The sequence below is a fragment of the Hyaena hyaena genome, unplaced genomic scaffold, assembly GCF_003009895.1.
Source record: "Hyaena hyaena isolate Hyena2069 unplaced genomic scaffold, ASM300989v1 scaffold_1796, whole genome shotgun sequence".
Taxonomy (NCBI): domain Eukaryota; kingdom Metazoa; phylum Chordata; class Mammalia; order Carnivora; family Hyaenidae; genus Hyaena; species Hyaena hyaena.
In genome coordinates, this window is record NW_024082405.1 from 7,767 (window position 1) to 28,593 (window position 20,827).

General features: G+C 40.4%; 2 protein-coding genes across 2 annotated transcripts; both read right to left on the reverse strand.

The window, feature by feature from the left end:
• Positions 1–369: 369 nt before the first annotated feature.
• On the reverse strand, positions 370–1,323 carry LOC120226602 (olfactory receptor 12D2-like). The gene has a single exon (XM_039224773.1). The coding sequence runs from the start codon at positions 1,321–1,323 to the stop codon at positions 370–372; it is 954 nt and encodes a 317-aa protein (XP_039080704.1).
• Positions 1,324–17,916: 16,593 nt separating this feature from the next.
• LOC120226604 (olfactory receptor 24-like) lies at positions 17,917–18,840 on the reverse strand. The gene has a single exon (XM_039224775.1). The coding sequence runs from the start codon at positions 18,838–18,840 to the stop codon at positions 17,917–17,919; it is 924 nt and encodes a 307-aa protein (XP_039080706.1).
• Positions 18,841–20,827: the final 1,987 nt, after the last annotated feature.

The following is a 20,827-nucleotide window of genomic DNA, read 5'->3' on the forward strand; positions in this document are numbered from 1 at the left end:
AATATGAGTAAAAACTTCTTTAAAATAAAAAAAGATAAACTGCCCTAAGTAGTATTCATGTACCCAGTATATGGGTAATACAGGCATATTTCTATCCCTGACTTCATTACAGAATTCTTAAGAATACATAAAAAGATTAATTTTATGAACTGATACTCTGAACACAAATGCACATTAGGATTCCATGGCTGGTGTCCCATGGTCTCATATTTCCTTTATGCTACCTAGGAATCCGTTCTTTAACATTATCAGGCTGGACTTTCCCATTTGTCTTCTTCAGACAACTCCACCTGTTGTGCATATCGTACATGATCTGAGAAGCAGTGTAACATCACACACCAATTTTATCGTTGTCTATTGGTTCCTGTCCTAGAAGTGTGCTCTAGATTTGTTCATGTCAGCTCTCCTTCTGAAGACACTTCTCAGGGCAGCCTTCACGTCCTTGTTCCTCAGTGTATAGATCAGTGGGTTCAGCACCGGAGTGACCACAGTGTACATGATGGCAGCGACTTGTTCCTGGTCCATGGAGCTGGCTGAGGCAGGAAAGATGTAAATGAAGACAACAGGAGCATAGAAAAGAATGACCACCATGAAGTGAGAGGCACACGTGGACAGTGCTTTGTGGAGAGCGCTACAGGAGTGGGTCTTGGAGAAAAGAGAGATGATAATGGAGAGGTAGGAGAGAAGTGTTAGGAAGAAGGGGCCCATGGCAATGGTCCCAGTAACTGTGTTGAGAAGCCACTGGTTGAGCTCTGTGTTTCCACAGGCCAACTCCAGCAAAGGCTTGACATCACAGAAGAAGTGATGGATCTGAGTCGAACCACAGAAGTTCAAGCGAGCGGTCATCGTGGAGTGCAGCAGGGCATGGAAAAAACCAATGGTCCAGACCGTGACAGCCATCTGGGTACAGAGCTGGTAATTCATGATGACAGAGTAATGCAGTGGCCTGCAGATGGCCACAAAGCGGTCAAAGGCCATCACGGCCAACAGCATGGCCTCCGTGCTGCCCAGGAAGTGGAAGAAGTGAAGCTGGCTTATGCATCCCAAGAAGGAAATTGCCTTGTGTGTAGAGAAGAAGTTCTCCAGCATCTTTGGCAGTGTCACCGTGGAGTAGCAGATATCTAGACACGACAGATTTCCCAGGAAGAAATACATGGGTGAATGGAGTCTTGGATCAGAGACGACAACCATGAGGACTGCTCCATTGCCAACCACAGTGACAACATAAATTGCAAGGAAAACCACGAAGAGATAAGGCTGCAGTGCTTGGATGTCTGTGACTCCCAGGAGGAGAAATTCAGTGACTGATGTTTGATTCAGCATCGCTTAAGAGGAAGACGAATTACTGAATGGAGCGTACCTCTGTTGAGAATCAGGGACTTTGTAGCTGAGGATTTTCCTGTCTACACAGCGGTACTTCGAGGGAGAGCATTGTGGTTTTACACGGTTCCAACATCAGAGCTTTTATAGCCTTTGGATCATTAGAGTATTAAGTATTATGGTGAAATTTTGCTTATGGGCCATTGGTCCACCATTTCCCCCCCTTCTTTGATTGATTACTAATATGTTTTTTTTCTCCTAGAGACTCAGAGCATGTAGCCAACTTCCCATCTTCTCTGGCTGTTAACATCTTCCGTCTGATACAACTTTAATGTGGGGCAAATTTTTTTTTTTTTTTTTTTACAAATAGTTTATTGTCAAATTAGTTTCCACATAACACCCAGTATTGTGGGGCAAATTTTTAAGTACTTTCTGTACTGCTACATCCAGACCTAGTAAGAAAGTACCTAAAGGGTTTTTAATTAAGAGAAATAGACAAGGAGAGAATGATAACAGTGGAAGGAAACCTGAATAGGAAACTAGCCCTAGATCTGGGTGCTTAGTTGCATATAAAGAAGCATGCAGAAAATATGGGCTCCTCTCCAGCCTGAGTCTTAAGCCATTCTCTTACCTGATTGTCAGATTCACAGTCTGCACAGCTTTTCAGTTTTACACTCCCAATGACTGTACATAGCAGAAAGCTATTTGAAGTGATTATGCATATTGGGATCGCAGCATGAGCTCTTCATCTTCAGAAACATCTTTCTCTCCTTCTCAATTTCTTCCTGCCTTTCAGGAGCCATAGACCTTAGACATATAAACACAGGGAGAGTGTCCTCTGGGTGTGAGCAGGATCGCTGTGAGAATAAACAGAATATTTTCCCATACTTGCAATTCAAGACAATTCCTTTGGGTGTTCCTATCTTGAGTTCCATCTTCCTCCCACTCCTCCCGCCTTCTGCACCAAATTTTCCTTTTCTGTTTTTCCCTTAGTTGCAGAATCACGGACAGTACAATTGTCAGGGACCTCTTATGTTTTCTTAGTTCAATTACTTTTTCTTCCTTTGTCATTATGGGGACTGCCATGGGAAAATTTTGTATAAAATGAAAGAAATTTGGCATTGTTGAGTAAGGACGGTGGGCTAGTTGTATTCCATTGACCCATATAGAATGATGATAATATTTAAAATTCTACATATTTATTACTTTTATTCCATGGAAAATAAAGACCGAGGAATAAGGAGAAGTAGAATTGGTTTTGTTTATTCAAAACCCAAGTCTGCATTGCTGGCATTAGCACTAAATTAGTTTCTTTAAAATTGGGATCCCAAAGCTCACATTTCTCTCTAAGGAATGAGGCTGGTCTCTCCCATGTGTATCTTCACTTATTGCTGCATCCTTTGAGAATATTCTGTGAGCTTCATCCAAGGAATATATGAAATCTGACGTCTATTCAAATATTTTATAACAGTTTTAATCACCATGTACCCTGTCCATCTTTGTGTTGAGACCAATTATTGTTGCTTTTCAGGAATTCATTGTATATTTATCACATTAAAAGTTCCTTGTTCACATATATGCTATAAATAGAAGGGAAATAAATTTTATTGTGTGCTCATTGCATCACTTCTTGTTCTCAGTTCCTTACAGGTGTTAAGCCCATTTTTTTTCCTTCCAAACACCCAGTAAGAGAAGTAGTAAAATTATTCCTACTTATAAGAAAAGGGGGGCTCAAATTATTTACATGATTTTGCTGTTTCCCTATGTTATTGAGGAATAATTGACAAGTACATTTGTATGTGTGTCAGGTGTATAGTGTGATGATTTGACTTCTGTGTATTGTGGAATGATTAGCAACGTGAAGGTAATGAACTCATCCATTGTCTCACATGTTGACACTTGTGTGGAGATAATGCTCAGGGTCTACTCTTAGCAAATTTCATGGCCATTCAATGTCCCTGTTTTACAATAAGTTGTAAAGCTGGAATTTAAACTAAGTCTCCAATCCTGCAGCTAACTGCAGTGTGGTCTAATTTCTTTCAAAATATCAACCAAATCAACTTTATCTGAAGTTCCTATGGATGTTAAGAAATCTGGTATTTTGATGAAGTCATCAGCAGCAATTTTCCTTTTTATGTGTTGTCTCTCTGAGGTCTTGTCTTTTTTTTTTTTTTTTCAAATAGTTTATTGTCAAATTGGTTTCCATATAACACCCAGTGCTCATCCCCCCAAGTGCCCTGCTCCATACCCATATCCCCCCTTCCCCCCAACACCCATGTGTCCTCAGTTGGTTCTCAGCATTCAAGGCTCTCATGGTTTGCCTCTCTCCCTCTCCCCCACCATTTCCCCCCTTCTTCTCCCCCTTGTTCCTCCGTCAAGTTCCTCCTAATCCTCCTATACGTGCAAACATGTGATATTTGTCCTTCTCTGCCTGACTTATTTCGCTCATAACGAAATACCTTGAGCATAACACCCTCAAGGTCCATCCATGTTGCTACACATGGCTAGATTTCATTCTTTCTCATTGCCATGTAGTATTCCATTGTATAGATAAACCACATCTTCTTGATCCATTCGTCCGTGGATGGACACTTAGGCTCTTTCCATGTTTTAGCTATTGTGGAGAGTGCTGCTATGAACATTGGGGTACATGTGCTCCTATGCATCAGCATTTCTGTATCCCTGGGTAAATTCCTAGCAGTGCTATTGCTGGGTTATAGGGGAGTTCTATTGTTAGTTTCCTGAGGAACCTCCACAGTGTTTTCCAGAGGGGCTACACCAGTTTACATTCCCACCAACAGTGTAGGAAGGTGCCCATTTCTCCACATCCTCGCCAGCATCTAGAGTCTCCTGATTTGCTCATTTTAGCCACTCTGACTGGCGTGAGGTGGTATCTCAGTGTGGTTTTGATTTGTATTTCCCTGATGAGGAGGGATGCTGACCATCGTTTCATGTGTCTGTTGCCATCTGGATGTCCTCTTTGGAGAAGTGTCTGTTCATATCTTCTGCCCATTTCTTCACTGGGTTGTTTGCTTTTCGGGTGTGGAGTTTGGTGAGTTCCTTATAGATTTTGGATATTAACCCGTTGTCTGATATGTCATTTGCAACTATCTTTTCCCATTCCGGTGGTTGCCTATTAGTTTAGTGGGTTGTTTCCTTTGCTGTGCAGAAGCTTTTATTCTTGATGAGGTCCCAATCATTTATTTTTGCTCTTGATTCCATTGCTTTTGGGGATGTGTCAAGTGAGAAGTTGCTGCGGTGGAGGTCAAGGAGGTTGTTTCCTGCTTTCTCTTCTAGGGTATGGATAGTTTCCTGTCTCACATTCAAATCCTTTATCCATTTTGAGTTTATTTTTGTGCATGGTATGATAAAATGATCTAGTTTCATTCTTCTGCATGTTGCTGTCCAGTTCTCCCAACAGCATCTGTTAAAAAGGCTGTCTTTTTTCCATTGGATATTCTTTCCTGCTTTGTCAAAGATTAGTTGGCTGGATACCCTTGGGTCCAGCTCTGAGTTCTCAATTCTATTCCATGGGTCTATGGGTCTGTTTTTGTGCCAATACCATACTGTCTTGATGATGACAGCTTTGTAGTAGAGGCTAAAGTCTGGGATGGTGATACCTCCCCATTTGGTTTTATTTTTCAGTATTACTTTGGCTATTCAAGGTCTTTTGTGGTTCCATACAAATTTTAGGATAGTTTGTTCTAGTTTTGAGAAGTATGCTAGTTGAATTTTGATTGGAATTGCATTGAATGTGTAGATTGGTTTGGGTAGTAATGACATTTTAACTATATTGTTTCTTCCAATCCATGAGCATGGAATGTTTTCCATTTCTTTGTGTCTTCTTCAATTTCCTTCATAAGTTTTCTATAGTTTTCATCATACAGATCTCTTGTATCCTTGGTTAGGTTTATTCCTAGGTATTTTATGGTTTTTTGTGCAATTGTGAAGGGGATCGGTTTCTTGATTTCTCTTTCTGTTGCTTCATTGTTGGTGTATAAAAATGCAACCGATTTCTGTACGTTGATTTTGTACCCTGCAACTTGGCTGAATTCTTGGATCAGTTCTAGTAGGCTTCTGGTGGAGTCTGTCGGGTTTTCTATGTAGAATATCATGTCATCTGAGAAAAGTGAAAGTTTGACTTCCTCTTTGCCAATTCTGATGCCTTTGATTTCCTTTTGTTGTCTGATGGCTGATGCGAGGACTTCCAGCACTATGTGAAACAACAGTGATGAGAGTGGACATCCCTGTCATGTTCTGATCTCAGGGGGAAAACTCTCAGTTTTTCCTTGTTGAAGATGATGTTTGCTGAAGGCTTGTCATAGATGGCTTTTATGATGTTTAGGTAGGTTCCTTCTATCCCGACTTTTTCTAGAGTCTTTATTAAGAAGGGATGCTGTATTTTGTCAAATGCATTTTCTGCATCTATTGACAGGATCATATGGTTTTTATCTTTTCTTTTATTGATATGATGTATCACATTGATTGATTTGCGAATGTTGAACCAGCCCTGTAACCCAGGAATGAATTCCACTTGATCTTGGTGGATAATTCTTTTTATGGGCTGTTGGATTTGATTTGCAATATCTTGTTGAGGATTTTTGCATCCGTATTCATCAAGGATATTGGCCTGTAGTTCTCTTTTTTTGCTGGACCTCTGTCTGGCTTGGAAATCAGAGTGATGCTGGCTTCATAAGATGAGTCCGGTAGTTTTCCTTCAATTTCTATGTTTTGGAATAGCTTGAGGAGAATTGGTATTAATTCTGTTTTAAACGTCTGGTAGAATTCCCCAGGGAAGCCATCAGGTCCAGGGCTCTTATTTGTTGGGAAATTTTTGATAACTGAATCGATTTCTTTACTACTTATGGGTCTGTTCAGATTTTCTATCTCTTCCCATGTGAATTTTGGCAGTGAGTGTGTGTTTCGGAATTTGTCCATTTCTTCTAGGTTCTCCAATTTGTTGGCATATAATTTTTCATAGTATTCCCTGATAATTGCTTGTATTACTGAGGGGTTGGTTGTAATAAGTCCATTTTCATTCATAATTTTGTCTATTTGGGTGCTCTCTCTTTTCTTTTTGATAAGCCTGGCTAGAGGTTTGTCAATTTTGTTTATTTTTTCAAAAAACCAACTCTTGGTTTCATTGATCTGTTCCATTGTTTCTTTGGTCTCTATGTTGTTTATTTCTGCTCTGATTTTTACTATTTCTGTTCTTCTGCTGGGTTTGGGGTGTTCTTGTTGCTCTGCCTCTACGTCCTTTAGGTCAGCTGTTAGATTTTGGACTTTCACTTTTTCTAATTTCTTGAAATAGGCCTGGAGAGCAATGTACTTTCCTCTCAGGACTGCCTTTGCCGCATCCCATAGATTTTGGATTCTTGTGTTTTCATTTTCATTTGTTTCCATATATATTTTAATTTCATCTCTAATTGCCTAATTGGCCCTTTCATTCTTTAGTAGAGTGTTCTTTAACCTCCATGGTTTTGGAGGTTTCCAGACTTCTTCCTGTGATTGATTTCAAGTTTCAAAGCATTATAATCTGAGAGTGTGCATGGTATGATCTCAATTCTTTTATATATTTTTAAAAATATTTTTTTTTATTATCTAGGAGAGAGAGAGAGACAGCGTGAGCAGGGGAGGGTCAGAGAGAGAGGGAGATACAGACTTTGAAGTAGGCTCCAGGCTCTGAGCTGGCAGTCAGCACAGAGCCCGACGCGGGGTTTGAACCCACAAACCACGAGATCATGACCTAAGCGAAAGTCGGACGCTTCACCGACTAAGCCACCCAGGCGCACCTTAATTCTTTTATATTTATTGAGGGCTGCTTTATGTCCCAGTATGTGATCTATCTTGGAAAATGTGCCATGCACACTTGAGAAGAAAGTAAATTCCCTGGTCTCAGGATGTAAAGTTCTAAATATATCCGTCAGATCCATCTGATCCGATGTGTCTTTCAAATCCATATTTCTTTAGTGATTTTCTGTCTGGTTCACCTATCCATTGCTGTAAGTGGAGTATTTAAGTCCCCTGCTATTAGCATATTCTTATCTATAAGCGTGTTCCTGTTTGTGATTAATTATTTTAAATATTTAGGTGCTCCCATATTCGGTGCATAGACCTTTATGATAGTTAGTTCTTCCTGATGGGTAGGCCCTGTAATTTTGTTTTTGGTGAAGTTTATTCTTTTATTTTATTTATTTATTTTTGTTTTTTTAATTTTTTACAAATAGTTTATTGTCAAATTAGTTTCCACATAACACCCAGTGCTCATCCCCACGAGTAGATAGGCCCTGTAATTATTATGTAGTGCCCTTCTTCATCTCTTGTTATTGTCTTTAATTTAAAGTCCAGTTTGACTGATATATGTATAGCTACTCCGGCTTTCTTTTAATTTCCGATAGCATGATACTTACTTTTAATCTGAAGGTATCTTCCAGTCTAAGATGAGTTTCTTGTAGACAGCATATAGATGGATTTTGTTTTTTTATCCATTCTGCTAACCTATGTCTTTTGATTGGAGCATTCAGCCCATTTACATTCAGTGTTATTATTGAAATATGTGGGTTTAGAGTCTTTGGATCCTTTGTAGGGTTCACGTTTGCGGTGGTGTCTCTGGTATATTTGTTCCTTGCAACATTTCCTTCAGAGTGTCCCCTTCAGGGTTTCTTGTAGGGCTGGCTTAGTGGTGACAAATTCTTTCAATTTCTGTTTATTTGGAAAGATTTTTATCATCCTTCTATTTTGAATGACAGGATTGCTGGATAGAGGATTCTTGGCTGCATAGTTTTTCTGTTCATCACATTGAAGATCACCTGCCATTCCTTTCTGGCCTTCCAAGTTTCAGTAGATAGGTCTGTCACCACTCTGATAGATTTCGCTTGTATGTTAGGGCCCTTTTCTCCCTAGCTGCTTTCAGAATTCTCTCTTTGTCCTTATATTTTGCCAGTTTCACTATGGTATGTTGTGCATAAGATCGATTCAAGTTACGTCTGAGGGGTGTTCTCTGTGCCTCTTGCATTTCAGTGTCTGTTTCCCTCCCCAGATTGGGGAAATGCTCAGTTATAATTTGTTCAAGGACTCTTTCAGTGCGTTTCCCTCTTTCCCCCTCTTCTCGAATTCCTATGATATGGATATTGTCCATTTGATTCTATCACTTAGTTCTCTAACTCTCCCTTTGTCTTCTTGGATCAGTATATTTCTCTTTCTCAGATTCCTCTTTTTCTATAATTGTGTCTTCTAATTCACCTATTCTCCTCCATGCCACTTCAGTCCGTGCATTGGACACCTCCATTTTTTTATGCATCACAGTTATATGATTATGTAATTCCTTACAACTATTTTTAAGCTCCATAGTTTTTGTTGCAGTAGCTTCTCTGATTTCTTTCATGTGTTTTTCAAGCCCAATTCCTAATTTTATGACTGTTGTTCTAAATTCTTGTTCAATTATGTTGTTTATATCTGCTTTGAGCAATTCTTAAGCTGTCATTTCTTCCTGGGATTTCTTTAGAGGAGAGTTCTTCCATTTTATCTTTTTGGCTAGCTTTCTGTCTCTTGTTATACACTCTGCGCCTGCGAGTACTGCTGTATTAAATAAGGCTTTTTGACTGTCCAAGGCCTGTCCATTCAGGAAGTGTTCTTTGAATGGTGTCTCTTGGTCTCTCTTGTTGAGACTTTGGGCATTTTATTTCCCTACTCGTAGTGGTATTTGGGACTCTCCACCCTGCATACTTTGGCTTGTTTCTTGAGGTAGCCTTGGAGAACACCGACAGACAAACACACAGGGCAGAAAGGCACACAAATGCACACAAAAATTCAACAAACCAAAACTGAAATGCAAACCGAAAGGGAAAAAGAAAAAGAAAAGAAGGAAAAAAAAGATGAAGGAACTAAAATTATAAAAATAGAAATTAAAAAAATAAAAAAGAAGAAAAGAAAAAAAACCCCAGAAGGCAAAGGACAGTCTAAAAGCATAAAACCAGACCTAGCTACAAATAAAGAGCATGTTGTATGCAGTCCTGATGGAAGAGCATATAGAAAGAGAGAAATGACACAGCAGGGAGTAAGCGAAATTTGATGATGACCAGACAGAGACACTAAATGGCTTAATTCAGAGAGATAAAGAGGAGAATATGGTACGAGGTGAGGAGAAAGAAACGAAGATACTGTTAATCAGAGAAACCATATAGTCTGATTACTCCAGAGAGAGATATAGAAAGGTAGCGGTGGAGTTGTAGAATACACATCTAGAGAATAGATTGAATGTGACTGTTTAAGCAAACCAATGACCAGAGTGCCTAGTCCAGCAGAGGGGAAGGATACGAATGAGGCCAGAGAAAATATTCCTGAATAGAAAGAATTGATCTAGAATTAATCATGGCAGTGCATCCATGTTGGTCTTGCCCCAGGATCTGGTAAAAAGAAAGCAGCTCTCCAGTGGGGATGGACATGGTTTGGTGTAGGCAGGTCTTAGCCTCCTCTGCATACTGAGGGCTGCTCCCTGAGGTCCCACCTTGGAGGTTATGTGGAGAAAAATGGCCATGCCCCATTCCTTTCTCGAATCAGGCGTTGCAACTCACTCCTTTGGGTCTATTTCCCTGTGCCGCGGGAGTAGCCAAGTTGGGCCGTGTTCTATGTACCAAGCCACGCTTCATTTCCAGATCATAGTCCTTGCGCCCCATTGATACCACCCAAAATAAACCCACAGGCCAAGTCCCTCTGAGCATTTTCAAGTCTGTCGCCTCCCCACTGGGGATTGAGACCATCTAGAAGAGTAGCAGAGCGACTTCAGGTGTGCTGCTTCCCCTCTGGTTCGAGCTGGTGAGCAGAGAAGCAGTTTCTCCTGGCTTCACCTGGGACTGGAGCGTCCAGCTCAGGGTCAGCTGCACAGCTGGAAACTGGAGCCCTCTGTGTCCTGAGCTCAGGTTTTTCTCTTTTCCAGGGACAGGGACAGTTCCTTGAGCATTTTCAGTCGCGCTTTCTTTTCTCCTCGACTCACCATCACTCCCCACAAAGGGGCTTCCTCCCCTCCCTCCTTGTTTCTGGGTCCCGGCCCGTTTTTATCTTCCCCAGTTTGCATTCATGCTATAAGGTTGTTTTCTCAGAGGACTCTGTCTCCTTTTCCTCCCAAACTCCTGGATTCTGTAAGGGCTCTCATGGCTTCAGGCCTTCTCCATTTGAAAGATGAGGGCATGTGAAATGTACAGAGCTCTGTACTTCTCCGCCATCTTGCCTTCTTTCCTGCCTTTTCTTTCTTTTTATTGTCTGATTGCTGTGGCTTGGTCTTCCAGTACTACTTTGAATAAAAGTGGTGAGAATGAAAATCCTTATCTCGTTCTTCAGGGGAAAGCTCTCAGTTTTTCCCCATTGAGGATGATATGAGCTGTGGATTTTTCCTATGTTGGGTTTCATGTGTGGGTTTTTTTTTTATTATTATTATGTTGAGGTATGTTTCCTCTAAATCTAATTTCCTCAGAGTTTTTTTTTTTAAATGTTTTATTTATTTCTGAGAGAGAGCTTCATGAGCAGGGGAGGGTCAGAGAGAGAGAGGGAGACACAGAATCCGAAGCAGGCTCCAGGCTCTGAGCTAGGTGTCAGCACAGAGCTCAAAGTGGGGCTCGAACCCACCAACCGTGAAATCATGACCTGAGCCAAAGTCGGACGCTTAATCGACTGAACCACCCATACGCCCCCACAGAGTTTTTTTTTTTAATCATGAACTTATGTTATGGTTTGCCAAATGTTTTTCTGCATCTATTGAAATGATCATTTTTATTCTTTCTTTTATTGATGTGATGTATCACACTGATTTGAAAATATTGAACCATACTTGCATCCTGGGATTAAATCCCACTTGATCTTTGTGAATGATTTTTTAAATGTACTGCTGGATTTGGTTTGCTAGTGTTTTGCTGAGGAGTTTTGCATCTATGTTCACCAGATGTAGTTTCTTTTTTTTGAGGTGTCTTTATCTGGCTTTGGTACCATTTTATTGCTGGCCTTATAGAATGTATTTGGAAGTTTTCCTCCCTCTTCTATTTTTTGGAATAGTTTGAGAAGATTATGTATTAACTCTTTTTTAAATGTTTGATACAATTCCTCTGTGAAGCCATTTGGTCTTAGACTTTTGTTTGTTGGAAATCTTTTGATTACCAATTCAACTTCTTTGCTAGTAATTGAAATGTTCAAATTTTCTATTTCTTCCTGTTTCAGTTTAGGTACTTTTTAGGAATTTATCCATTTTTTCCCCTTGGTTATTCAATTTGTTGGCATGTAATTTTTTATAATACTTTCTTACACTTGTTTGTATTTCTGTAATGTTGGTTATTTAACCGCTATAATTTGTGATTTTGTTGATTTTTTTCAAAGAAGAAACTCCTGGTTTTATTCAGTTAAATATATTTTTAAATTTCTATATCATTTATTTCTGCTCTAATCTTCATATTTTCCCTACTTCTGCTGCCTTTAGGCTTCATTTATTGCTATTTTTCTAACTTCTTTAGGTATAAGATTAGTTGTTTATTGAGATTTTTCTTGTTCCTTGAGGTAGAAACAAGAAAAGTTTTTTCTGTTTTGCTGTAAAGTTCTCTCTTAGAACCACTTTTGCTGCATCCCAAAGATTTTTGACCAGCGTGTTTTCATTTTCATTTGGTTCCACATACATTTTGATTTCTTCTTTGGTTTCTTTCTTGGTTTCCCCACGGATTGTTCAGTAGCATGTTACTTATTTATTTATTTATTATAATTTTTTTTTGAGAGAGAGAGAGGGTGTGAGTGAGGGGGGAGAGAGAGAAGGGGAGAGATAAAGAATGGAGAAAGAGAGAGAGAGAGGAGAGAGAAAGGAGGGGCGAGAGAGACTGAGGGGGAAGAAATAGAGGGAATTAATTCTAGAATTAATTTCTTTATGATTGTTATTGACTGTTTTATGTATGTGAGTGGTTTCATGTTGGGTACATAAATTTAGCAATTGTTATATCTTATTGTTGGGTTATCTCCTTTATTATTATCTAGTGTCCTTCTTTGTCTCTTGTATGTAGCATATAGATGGGTATTTAAAAAATCCAATCTGTTTCCCTAAGTCTTTTGATTAGAGCATTTAGTACATTTACATTCATAGTAATTATTGAGAGATGTGTATTTATTGCCATTTTGTTACTTATTTTTGGTCATTTCTTTAGCTTTTCTCTGACCTTTTATCCTCTTGTTCTCTTTCATGGTTTGCTGGTTTTCTTCAGTGATATAGTTGAATTCTTTTCTTTTTATTGTTTGCTTATCTATTACTAATTTTTTTTTTAAATATTTTTATTTATTTCTAGGAGAGAGAGAGAGACAGCGTGAGCAGGGGAGGGACAGAGAGAGAGGGAGTCACAGACTGAAACAGGCTCCAGGCTCCGAGCTGGCAGTCAGCACAGAGCCCGACGCGGGGCTCGAACCCACGAACCGCGAGATCATGACCTAAGCGAAAGTCGGCCGCTCAACCGACTAAGCCACCCAGGCGCCCCTATCTATTACTAATTTTTGATTAGTGGTTTCCATTAGGTTTGTATTTAACATCTGCATATAATAGTCGGTATTAAGTTGATGCTCACTTAAGTTTGAATCTATTTTTTACTACTTTCCCCCCATATTTTAGATATATGGTCTCACATTTTGCTTACTTTTATTTTATAAATCCCTTGAGTGATTTTATTTATTTTTAAAATCATTTATTATTTTGAGAGAGAGAGCGCAAGAAGGTAGGGGGGGAGAGAGAGAGAGAGAGAGAGATCCCATTCAGGCTCCACACTGTCAGCACAGATCCCAGTGTGGGACTTGATCTCATGAACTGTGAGATCATGACCTGAGCCAAAATCAAGAGTCAGACACTTACCTGACTGAGCCATGGAGTCACCTGGTGATTTTTGATATACTTATTTTTCATACTGTCATTTATAGTCTTTGCTTTTCACTCAAAGAGTCCCCTTTAATATTTCTTGTAGGGCTGGTTTAGTGGTCATCAACTCCTTTTGTCTTTGTTCATCTGAAGGCTCCCTATCTCTCCTATTCTGAACGATAGACTTGCTGGTTTGAGTTTTTATTCGTTTGTTTGTTTGTTTGTTTTTGGTTTTCGTTGGTTGCACATTTTCCCCTTTTAGTTCTTTGAATATATCATGTCACTTCCTTCTGGCCTGCAAAATTTCTGCTGGAAAATCCTCTGATAGTTTATTGAGTTGTCTATGTATGTAACTGTGTTCTTTTCTCTTGCTGGTTTTAAGATTTTTAAAAAATTCATCAGTAGTTTTTATTATTTTAATTACTGTGTGTCTATGTGTGAACCTTCTTGGGTTGATTTTTGGGGTATCTCTAGGCCTCCTGGATCTCGATACTTATTTCCCTCCCCAGATTAGTGATGTTTTAGGCTATTATTTCTACAAATAAATTTTCTGAACTCTCTCTCTTTTTCTGGTATCTCTATAATATGAATATTTTGCTTGATGGAGTTACTGAGTTCCCTAAGAGTATTCTCACTTGCATACATTTTTTTATCTTATTTGCTCATTTTGATTACTTTCCATTACTCTGTCATCCACATTATTAATTAATTCCTCTGCTTCATTTACCCTTCTATTTATTCCATCAAGTGTTTTTTAAATTTCATTTAATGTGTTCTTCATCTATGATTGGTTCTTTTTTTAAAAAGATTTTATTTTTAAGTAATCTCTACACTTAATGTGGTCCTCAAGCCAACAAGCCTGAGATCAAGAGTCACATGGTCCACTAACTGACCCAGGCTGGTGTCCCTGATTTGTTCTTTTTTATGTCTTTGTTAAGGATCTCACTGATGTCCTTCACTCTTTACCTCCAGTGAGTATTTTTATGATCATTACTGTAAATTCTCTATCAGGCATATTACTTATATCTGTTTTGCTTAGATATTTTGCTGTGGTTTGGTTTCTGTCACCTCATTTTTTCTAACTTTCTGTGTCTATTTCTGTGTGCGAGTGAAGTCAAAACAGTTCCTGCTCTTGAAGGTAATTACCTTATGTGGAAGTCCTGAAATGCCCCTCAGTGCAGTGTTTCCTGCTTCCCAGGACCTGGCACTGCCATGCAGTTTCTCTGGTGTGAGTTCCATGTGCTCTGTTGCGTTCTTGCCCTTTTCCCTTCAATTCGGTTGTCTGCAGTGGCTCTCTTTCCTGTTTGGGTAGTATTTGGTCCCTGGCAGATGTGTGGTGTATTTTAAGAAGATATGCAGTGGTGTGCTTGCTAATCGAGACTTGGAGCCACTGCTGCTAGGGCAGGCAGCCCAGATGTGTCTGCAAAGGCTGTGTGGTTGGGTCCCACACTTTATTTTTCTTTTAAATGTTTTATTTATTTCTAGGAGAGAGAGAGAGAGAGAGACAGCGTGAGCAGGGGAGGGTCAGAGAGAGAGGGAGTCACAGACTGAAACAGGCTCCAGGCTCCGAGCTGGCAGTCAGCACAGAGCCCGACGCGGGGCTCGAACCCACGAACTGCGAGATCATGACCCAAGCGAAAGTCGGACGCTTAACCGACTAAGCCACCCAGGCGCCCCGGGTTCCACACTTTAAACAAGTTGTGCCTCAGGCTTTAGGGTGGAAAATAATTATGAATAGAAATATGACATCAGCCAAACTGAAAGAGCACCTCAGGTGTTTTTATTCTGAAAATTCATGAAAACAAGGTTTGGCATTTGTTTTTCATGTGAGGAGAACTCAGCTTAAGGAAGTTGGGGCACTCAGAGATTAGGATTTGCTGCTTCACAGAAACCTTTTCTTTGAGGACATTATAAAGTCACTTTCAGATTTCCAAAGAAGAGAAGCCTGATGGAGAAGCTTTAGTGAATGCTGATGCCCTGGAAATGCAGTGGGTGGTTTATGGAAGAGCACTTACTGAAATAGGTCCTAAAAGGTCACATTTTCTAAGAATTCTTTTCAAAATGGGTAGAGACTCAGCATATGGCCCTAGTTAGAATGAAACATTTAGCATAATCTGTGCCCATGTACAGGTTGAATGATATATAATTGTTAATTTTTAATTTTTGACCTTAAATCCAGTATTTTCTTATTATTTAACATAAAACCTTTAAGGATAATTTAGTATGCACCCTTGAGCTCTCTCTGACCCTCAGATTCTTAACCTTCCAGGTTGCAGATGGGGAATCTCACTTGTTCTATCTGCCTGTTCTGGACACATGATCCGGTATTAGTGCTCTGTTATGCCATCAGATCACAGAAAGTGGGGAGTGAATGTGTTTCCCTTTGCACAAGTTCTAATATAGCACGGGAGAGGCATTGTATGGATACTGTGTTCTCAGTATCTGAGGCAGAGTAGATGAGATCTTGCCCAATGTAGGAATAAGGAGGGAACATATTTTGTAGTGGAATAGTGAATTTTCTGTAGGATTCTTATTTGGGGATTTGGGAATGCATTAAGTTCTTTGAAGGGAGAATAACTCTTATTGATATATACTTAACTCAAACTGAACACATAGGAAAAGAAGCCTCAGAGGAAACTCAGGCATGCAGAGTTAGAGTTAACATTTGGATAGATAAAGATAACAATGTTGACATTATCAGGACATGAATTTAACCTTGATTTACAATTTTTTGAAGGTTTCTTTCTTTGGAGTGCCCCTAAAAATGGAAATATTAAAAATATTCATCACTAAGACTGAGGTTAATATGTTATACATTATACACATAGGATATTCTTTGATACTATGTAGAAAAAGTATGATGTCAGCAAGAGGGAGGGCTAGACAGTCCCAATGCTCAACCCCCTGCCAAATCACAACAGAAATAATAAACAACTAGAGACTGACCAAAAGAGCTCTGAAAGAGCTTTGGAAAATACTAGACTGTTATGATAATAAACAGTGCACCTCTATCTAAGGTTCAATGGTGCCAGGGGATCACTCTTTTCAGTGCTTCTCACAATATCTTTGTTACAGTAAATACCCAATAGATGGTGTAGAATTAGAATTTTGTTAGAAAGGTAATGAGGGAAATGATGGTGGTGGATAGTAATGGGTGGTGGTGGTGCTGGACAAGCATGAGAAGTGACTAGTGACACCTACTGTCCAGTCCTTGTTCCAAAATCTCTGGTCACAAGTATGGATCTTTACCAATGCACAACTCATATAGGAAGATACACAAGTCATATTTCTGTGCATTTTTTTTAAATTCAGGAGACATACTCTATTCTTCCTATCTTACCTTGAGCCAAGGTTATATACTGTCAATAACAATCAGAAGACAGAAGAAGGGGTTGAGCATTGGGACTGTCTAGCCCTCCCTCCATATCCATCTATTCTCCTGTATCTTCACTTAATATTCCCAAGCCAATTAAATTTTAGCTTTGGTTCTGGTTCTCAGGAATCCTATAATATGTCCTCCAATTAAGTACTGAATGAACTTGGTGCTACATTTTACCTACTACTGATTCCCTGGATTATTGTTACCCTCACTGGCTTCCTGACTGCTTAGTGGACTTTTGACCTGTGTTGTTCACCTTCACAACATCCAATTGTTGGATTTCCTCTGATAAGTTATTGTTCAGTGCCATCTAATATCCAGCTGGAGGGAGGACATTCAGGAAAAGACAAAAACCTGTATTCACAGACCCTGGGGACCAGGAGAAACTGTTTGGAGAACCAGAAAGGATGTGAACTCAGATTGTCCATTCATTCATTTCAAAATAACTTCTGAATACCTGCCATGACAAGCCATTAGGTTAGATATGAAAATAAAGGATTGACTTCTAGATGATTGAGGAAGTAAGTCCAGGCTGAGAATTGGTCATCTGCAGCTGCTGAACAGAAAGCCCCGCCTGAGAGTGTCAGGTTTAGTCTTCCCAATTTAGGGTTCTTTCTAATGCTTGTAGCTTGAGTTGTTCTTCTGGACAGAATTAATCATCAGACACTCCACAATGCATAATGTGCAATCACATGATCACAGGAACACCACAAAGAGATATAATATGTATTCTCTGCCTTAATGTTGTGGATGGTATGTAGAGAGAGAGAGACCAGAGGACATGTCATAGTGACTGAATTGAAGTATAGTCTCTATTTTTTAAATGTACATTTATTTTTGAGAGAGAGAGGGAGACAGAGTGTGAACAGGGAAGGGACAGAGAGAGAGAAGAAGACACAGTCCGAAGCAAGCTCCAGGTTCTGGGCTGTCAGCACAGAGCCCGACATGAGGCTTGAATTCATGATCTATGAGATCATGACCTGAGCTGAAGTCATATGCTCAACTGACTGAGCCACCCAGGTATCACTAGAGTGTATTCTTATCACACTATGTAATAACCCTTTCTCTGCAGCACCCATGACAGTCTATGGCAGAAAGAAGAATCCATTTATTGACTAATTTGTAGATAACTTTGTTTTTACAGAACTAAAGTCATTAATAAAACTTATATAGGGAAAACTTTTAGGTATAGCGTATCTATATAATATACCTAATTATATTAGTTCAGTGTTTTTTCCTATAGACTATGTAATGCTCTATGCCAGCCTTAATGTTAACTGACTTGCTTTGTAAATGTGATGTGGAGAGTGATTTTCTCCAAAGTGCTTGTTTACGGGAATTAGTCAGAATTTCATGAACCCTCTATGCCCAGAACCCTTTTCAGTGAACTCTGCACATCCTTGTTTCTCAGACTATAAATAAAAGGGTTGAGAGTGGGAGTTACTAGGGTGTACATGACAGCAGCAGCCAGCGCCCCCACAGAGCGAGAGGTTGATGGTGGCTTCAGGTAGGTGGCAAAGACTGTGCTGTAGAAGAGGATGACCATAGAGAGGTGAGAGCTGCATGTGGCCAGGGCTTTCTTTTTCCCCTGTGTAGATGGAACCCTAGCCACAGCATGGAAGATAAGGGCATAGGAGCTTACGATGCACAGGAGAGGGCCAATTCCTAACAACCCAGTCAGAGCCATCATTAGGACCTCATTAGGGTGGGTATCCGAGCAAGAAAGTTGAAATAGTGGGCCAAAATCACAGAAAAAGTGGGGAATCTCTAGGTTAGTATAGAAACATAACTGGGATAGAAACAGGATGTGCACCAGAGAGACAAAATGGGCCACCCCCCATGACCCGCCCACCAGCAGCCCACATCTATAAGGCGTCATTAGCAGTGGGTAGTGCAGAGGATGACAGATGGAAGCATAGCGGTCAATAGCCATGGCAGTCAAAAGCAGGTTGTCCATATCAGCAAAAACAGCAAAGAAATATAATTGGGCCAGGCATCCAGAGAAAGAGATGGGTCCATGGCTGGTCCACAGATCCTCAAGCATTTTGGGGGCTGTGGTGGAAGTGAAGCAGAGATCCACCAGAGAGAGCTGGCTGAGGAAGAAGTACATGGGCGTGTGGAGGCGCACGTCAGCTCTGATGGCCAGCAGAAGGAGCACATTCCCTAAGAGGCTTACCAGGTAGAGCACTAGGAAGACACCAAAGAGGACCGGCCTGTTCTCTGGGCCCCTGGATATCCCTGACAGCACAAAGTCCGGGGCCGTGCTGCAGTTCATCGGGGTCCCGGTGTGCTGCAAGAAAGGGATCATCATGAGGGAGAGTCGCTCACTATTAGGAACCAAGGTAAACAGAACGCTGGGCCCTGTCTCTTGGCAGTGGGTTCCCCAAACCACCAATATGAAGAATGAGTGAAAACGTAGAACAGCAATGGAAGGGACAAGAGTTGGATGTCATAAAGGGTCACAGTGAGAGACACAGAGACAGGAGAAGGCAGGGAACAGCAAGGCATCCTGGAGTTCTTTGCATGTAACAGAGGTTTCTTAATTAAACTTGCTTTTGTGGGATGGTATACTTGTCTGTGAGTCTGTTTGTATCATAAGAGCATGAGTCTTTGAAGTCAGAGGCTGCGCCTCTTAGTTTAGTGCTTCGCACACATTGGGAGCTCAATAAATGCTCCCGCCCATCTACACAGTCATGACTACAGCACAGCAAGCGTCTAAACAGTTAAATATGCCCACCCTCACTTGATCAGTGTGTTCTCCACACCGCAGCCAGAGTGATCTTGTCAAAAAAGAAAATTTGATCATATCATTTCTTTGTTTACAAATAAGTGTCTGGAGAACATTAGTCTTAAGAAAATTCAGAAATCTGAACCAACTGTCCTATGGAGATCAGGTTTTATTTGGCTCGTGGCATCTTCACCGTGCATCACTCGTTCTCTGCTCCTAGCCACCACAGCTATGTGGCCTCCCGTCCCTCTGGGTCCTTTGCGCTCATCTCCCTACCTCAGAGCAGCTGGCAACTTTCTTTGGGAGATTTCCTTCGCTTCTTTGATTAAGACAAACCTACATTTTATTTCCTGTGATAACACTTTCATAGAAATCACTACAGTTATAATGTGGGAGGTGTAATCACATTCGTCTTGTCTAAATATTTATTGAAGGTATTTAGTTGACGGTGGAGTCATCTCAAGACCAGATGGTGCCTTGTGGCAGAGACTGCGTCTAGTTGTCTTCTCTGTTGAATGCCTGGTGTTTGTCATACGAAAGACAGGGTTTGTCTCAAAGTGAACAAGTATATTAATTATTGGAGAGTGAAGGCCAGAGAGGGCAATATGCTCTTCTCCCCAAGTGGTTCCCTTCCATTTCAACATTTTGTGAACAAAAGTTCTTTCTACCAATATCCTCCTACGGTGTGGGGTGAAAACATTGATGTGTCTACTTCCTTTGTCCTGCAAATCCAGACAAGGGATCTGACACTGATTTTCTTACAAAGTCTTGCTCATTTCTGTCTTCCCCATCTTCACAGTTACCTTCTATGGACTTCTGTCAGCTCACTCCCAGCTTGTTCCATCAGCAGCTTACCAGGCTTCAAGTGCCCCCTGTGGTTACTGTGATTTATGCTGAAAGCATCTGCACTGGGCCTGGCTCTCCCATGCTCAAGCTCCTCTAACATCTTATTTCCTGCTGCATCGTATCCATCCATCTGCGTCTGCTTATCAAGAACTTCTGCGACAGGATCCTCCCATCTATAAAACAGAGCTCCCACTGCTCACCAGAACACAGTGCCCTCTCTCCTGGGCTACCCACCTCATGGTCATTTCTGCCTTCCTACACGTCCTCTCCTTGACCTGAAGCCCCAGGCCTCTTCTCTCCTGATGTCTTTCCTTACTTGCCCAAATATTACCTTCAAGACTCAGTGAAAAATGTACTGCCCTCACCACCACATTTCTCAAATATTCTAACACTCATCATTTTATATCTTCTGAAATATATAAATAGGATGATCTGGACCTTAAGTGGATATTGTCTTAAGATGTTTTCTACTTTTTATGACATATTTCTCTTACCAATTATAAATACCTTAGGAGGAGAAATTATGTTTCCTTTTTGAAAGTTCTGTATAGCACCAGCCCAAAAGCTGAGCACATGGTTTGTCTCAAAGATTATTGCTCCATGACTGCTCTGTAAGTGTTTGGTACAGTGTTCTTTTCATTTTCTGTGTATGTGCTCATTACCTCCTTGTTTCTAGTAATCCTAAAGT

What these genes read in the sequence shown, in the direction of transcription:
- LOC120226604 (XM_039224775.1), bottom strand. Translation starts at nt 18,840, where the DNA reads ATGAACTGCAGCACGGCCCCGGACTTTGTGCTGTCAGGGATATCCAGG.
- LOC120226602 (XM_039224773.1), bottom strand. Translation starts at nt 1,323, where the DNA reads ATGCTGAATCAAACATCAGTCACTGAATTTCTCCTCCTGGGAGTCACA.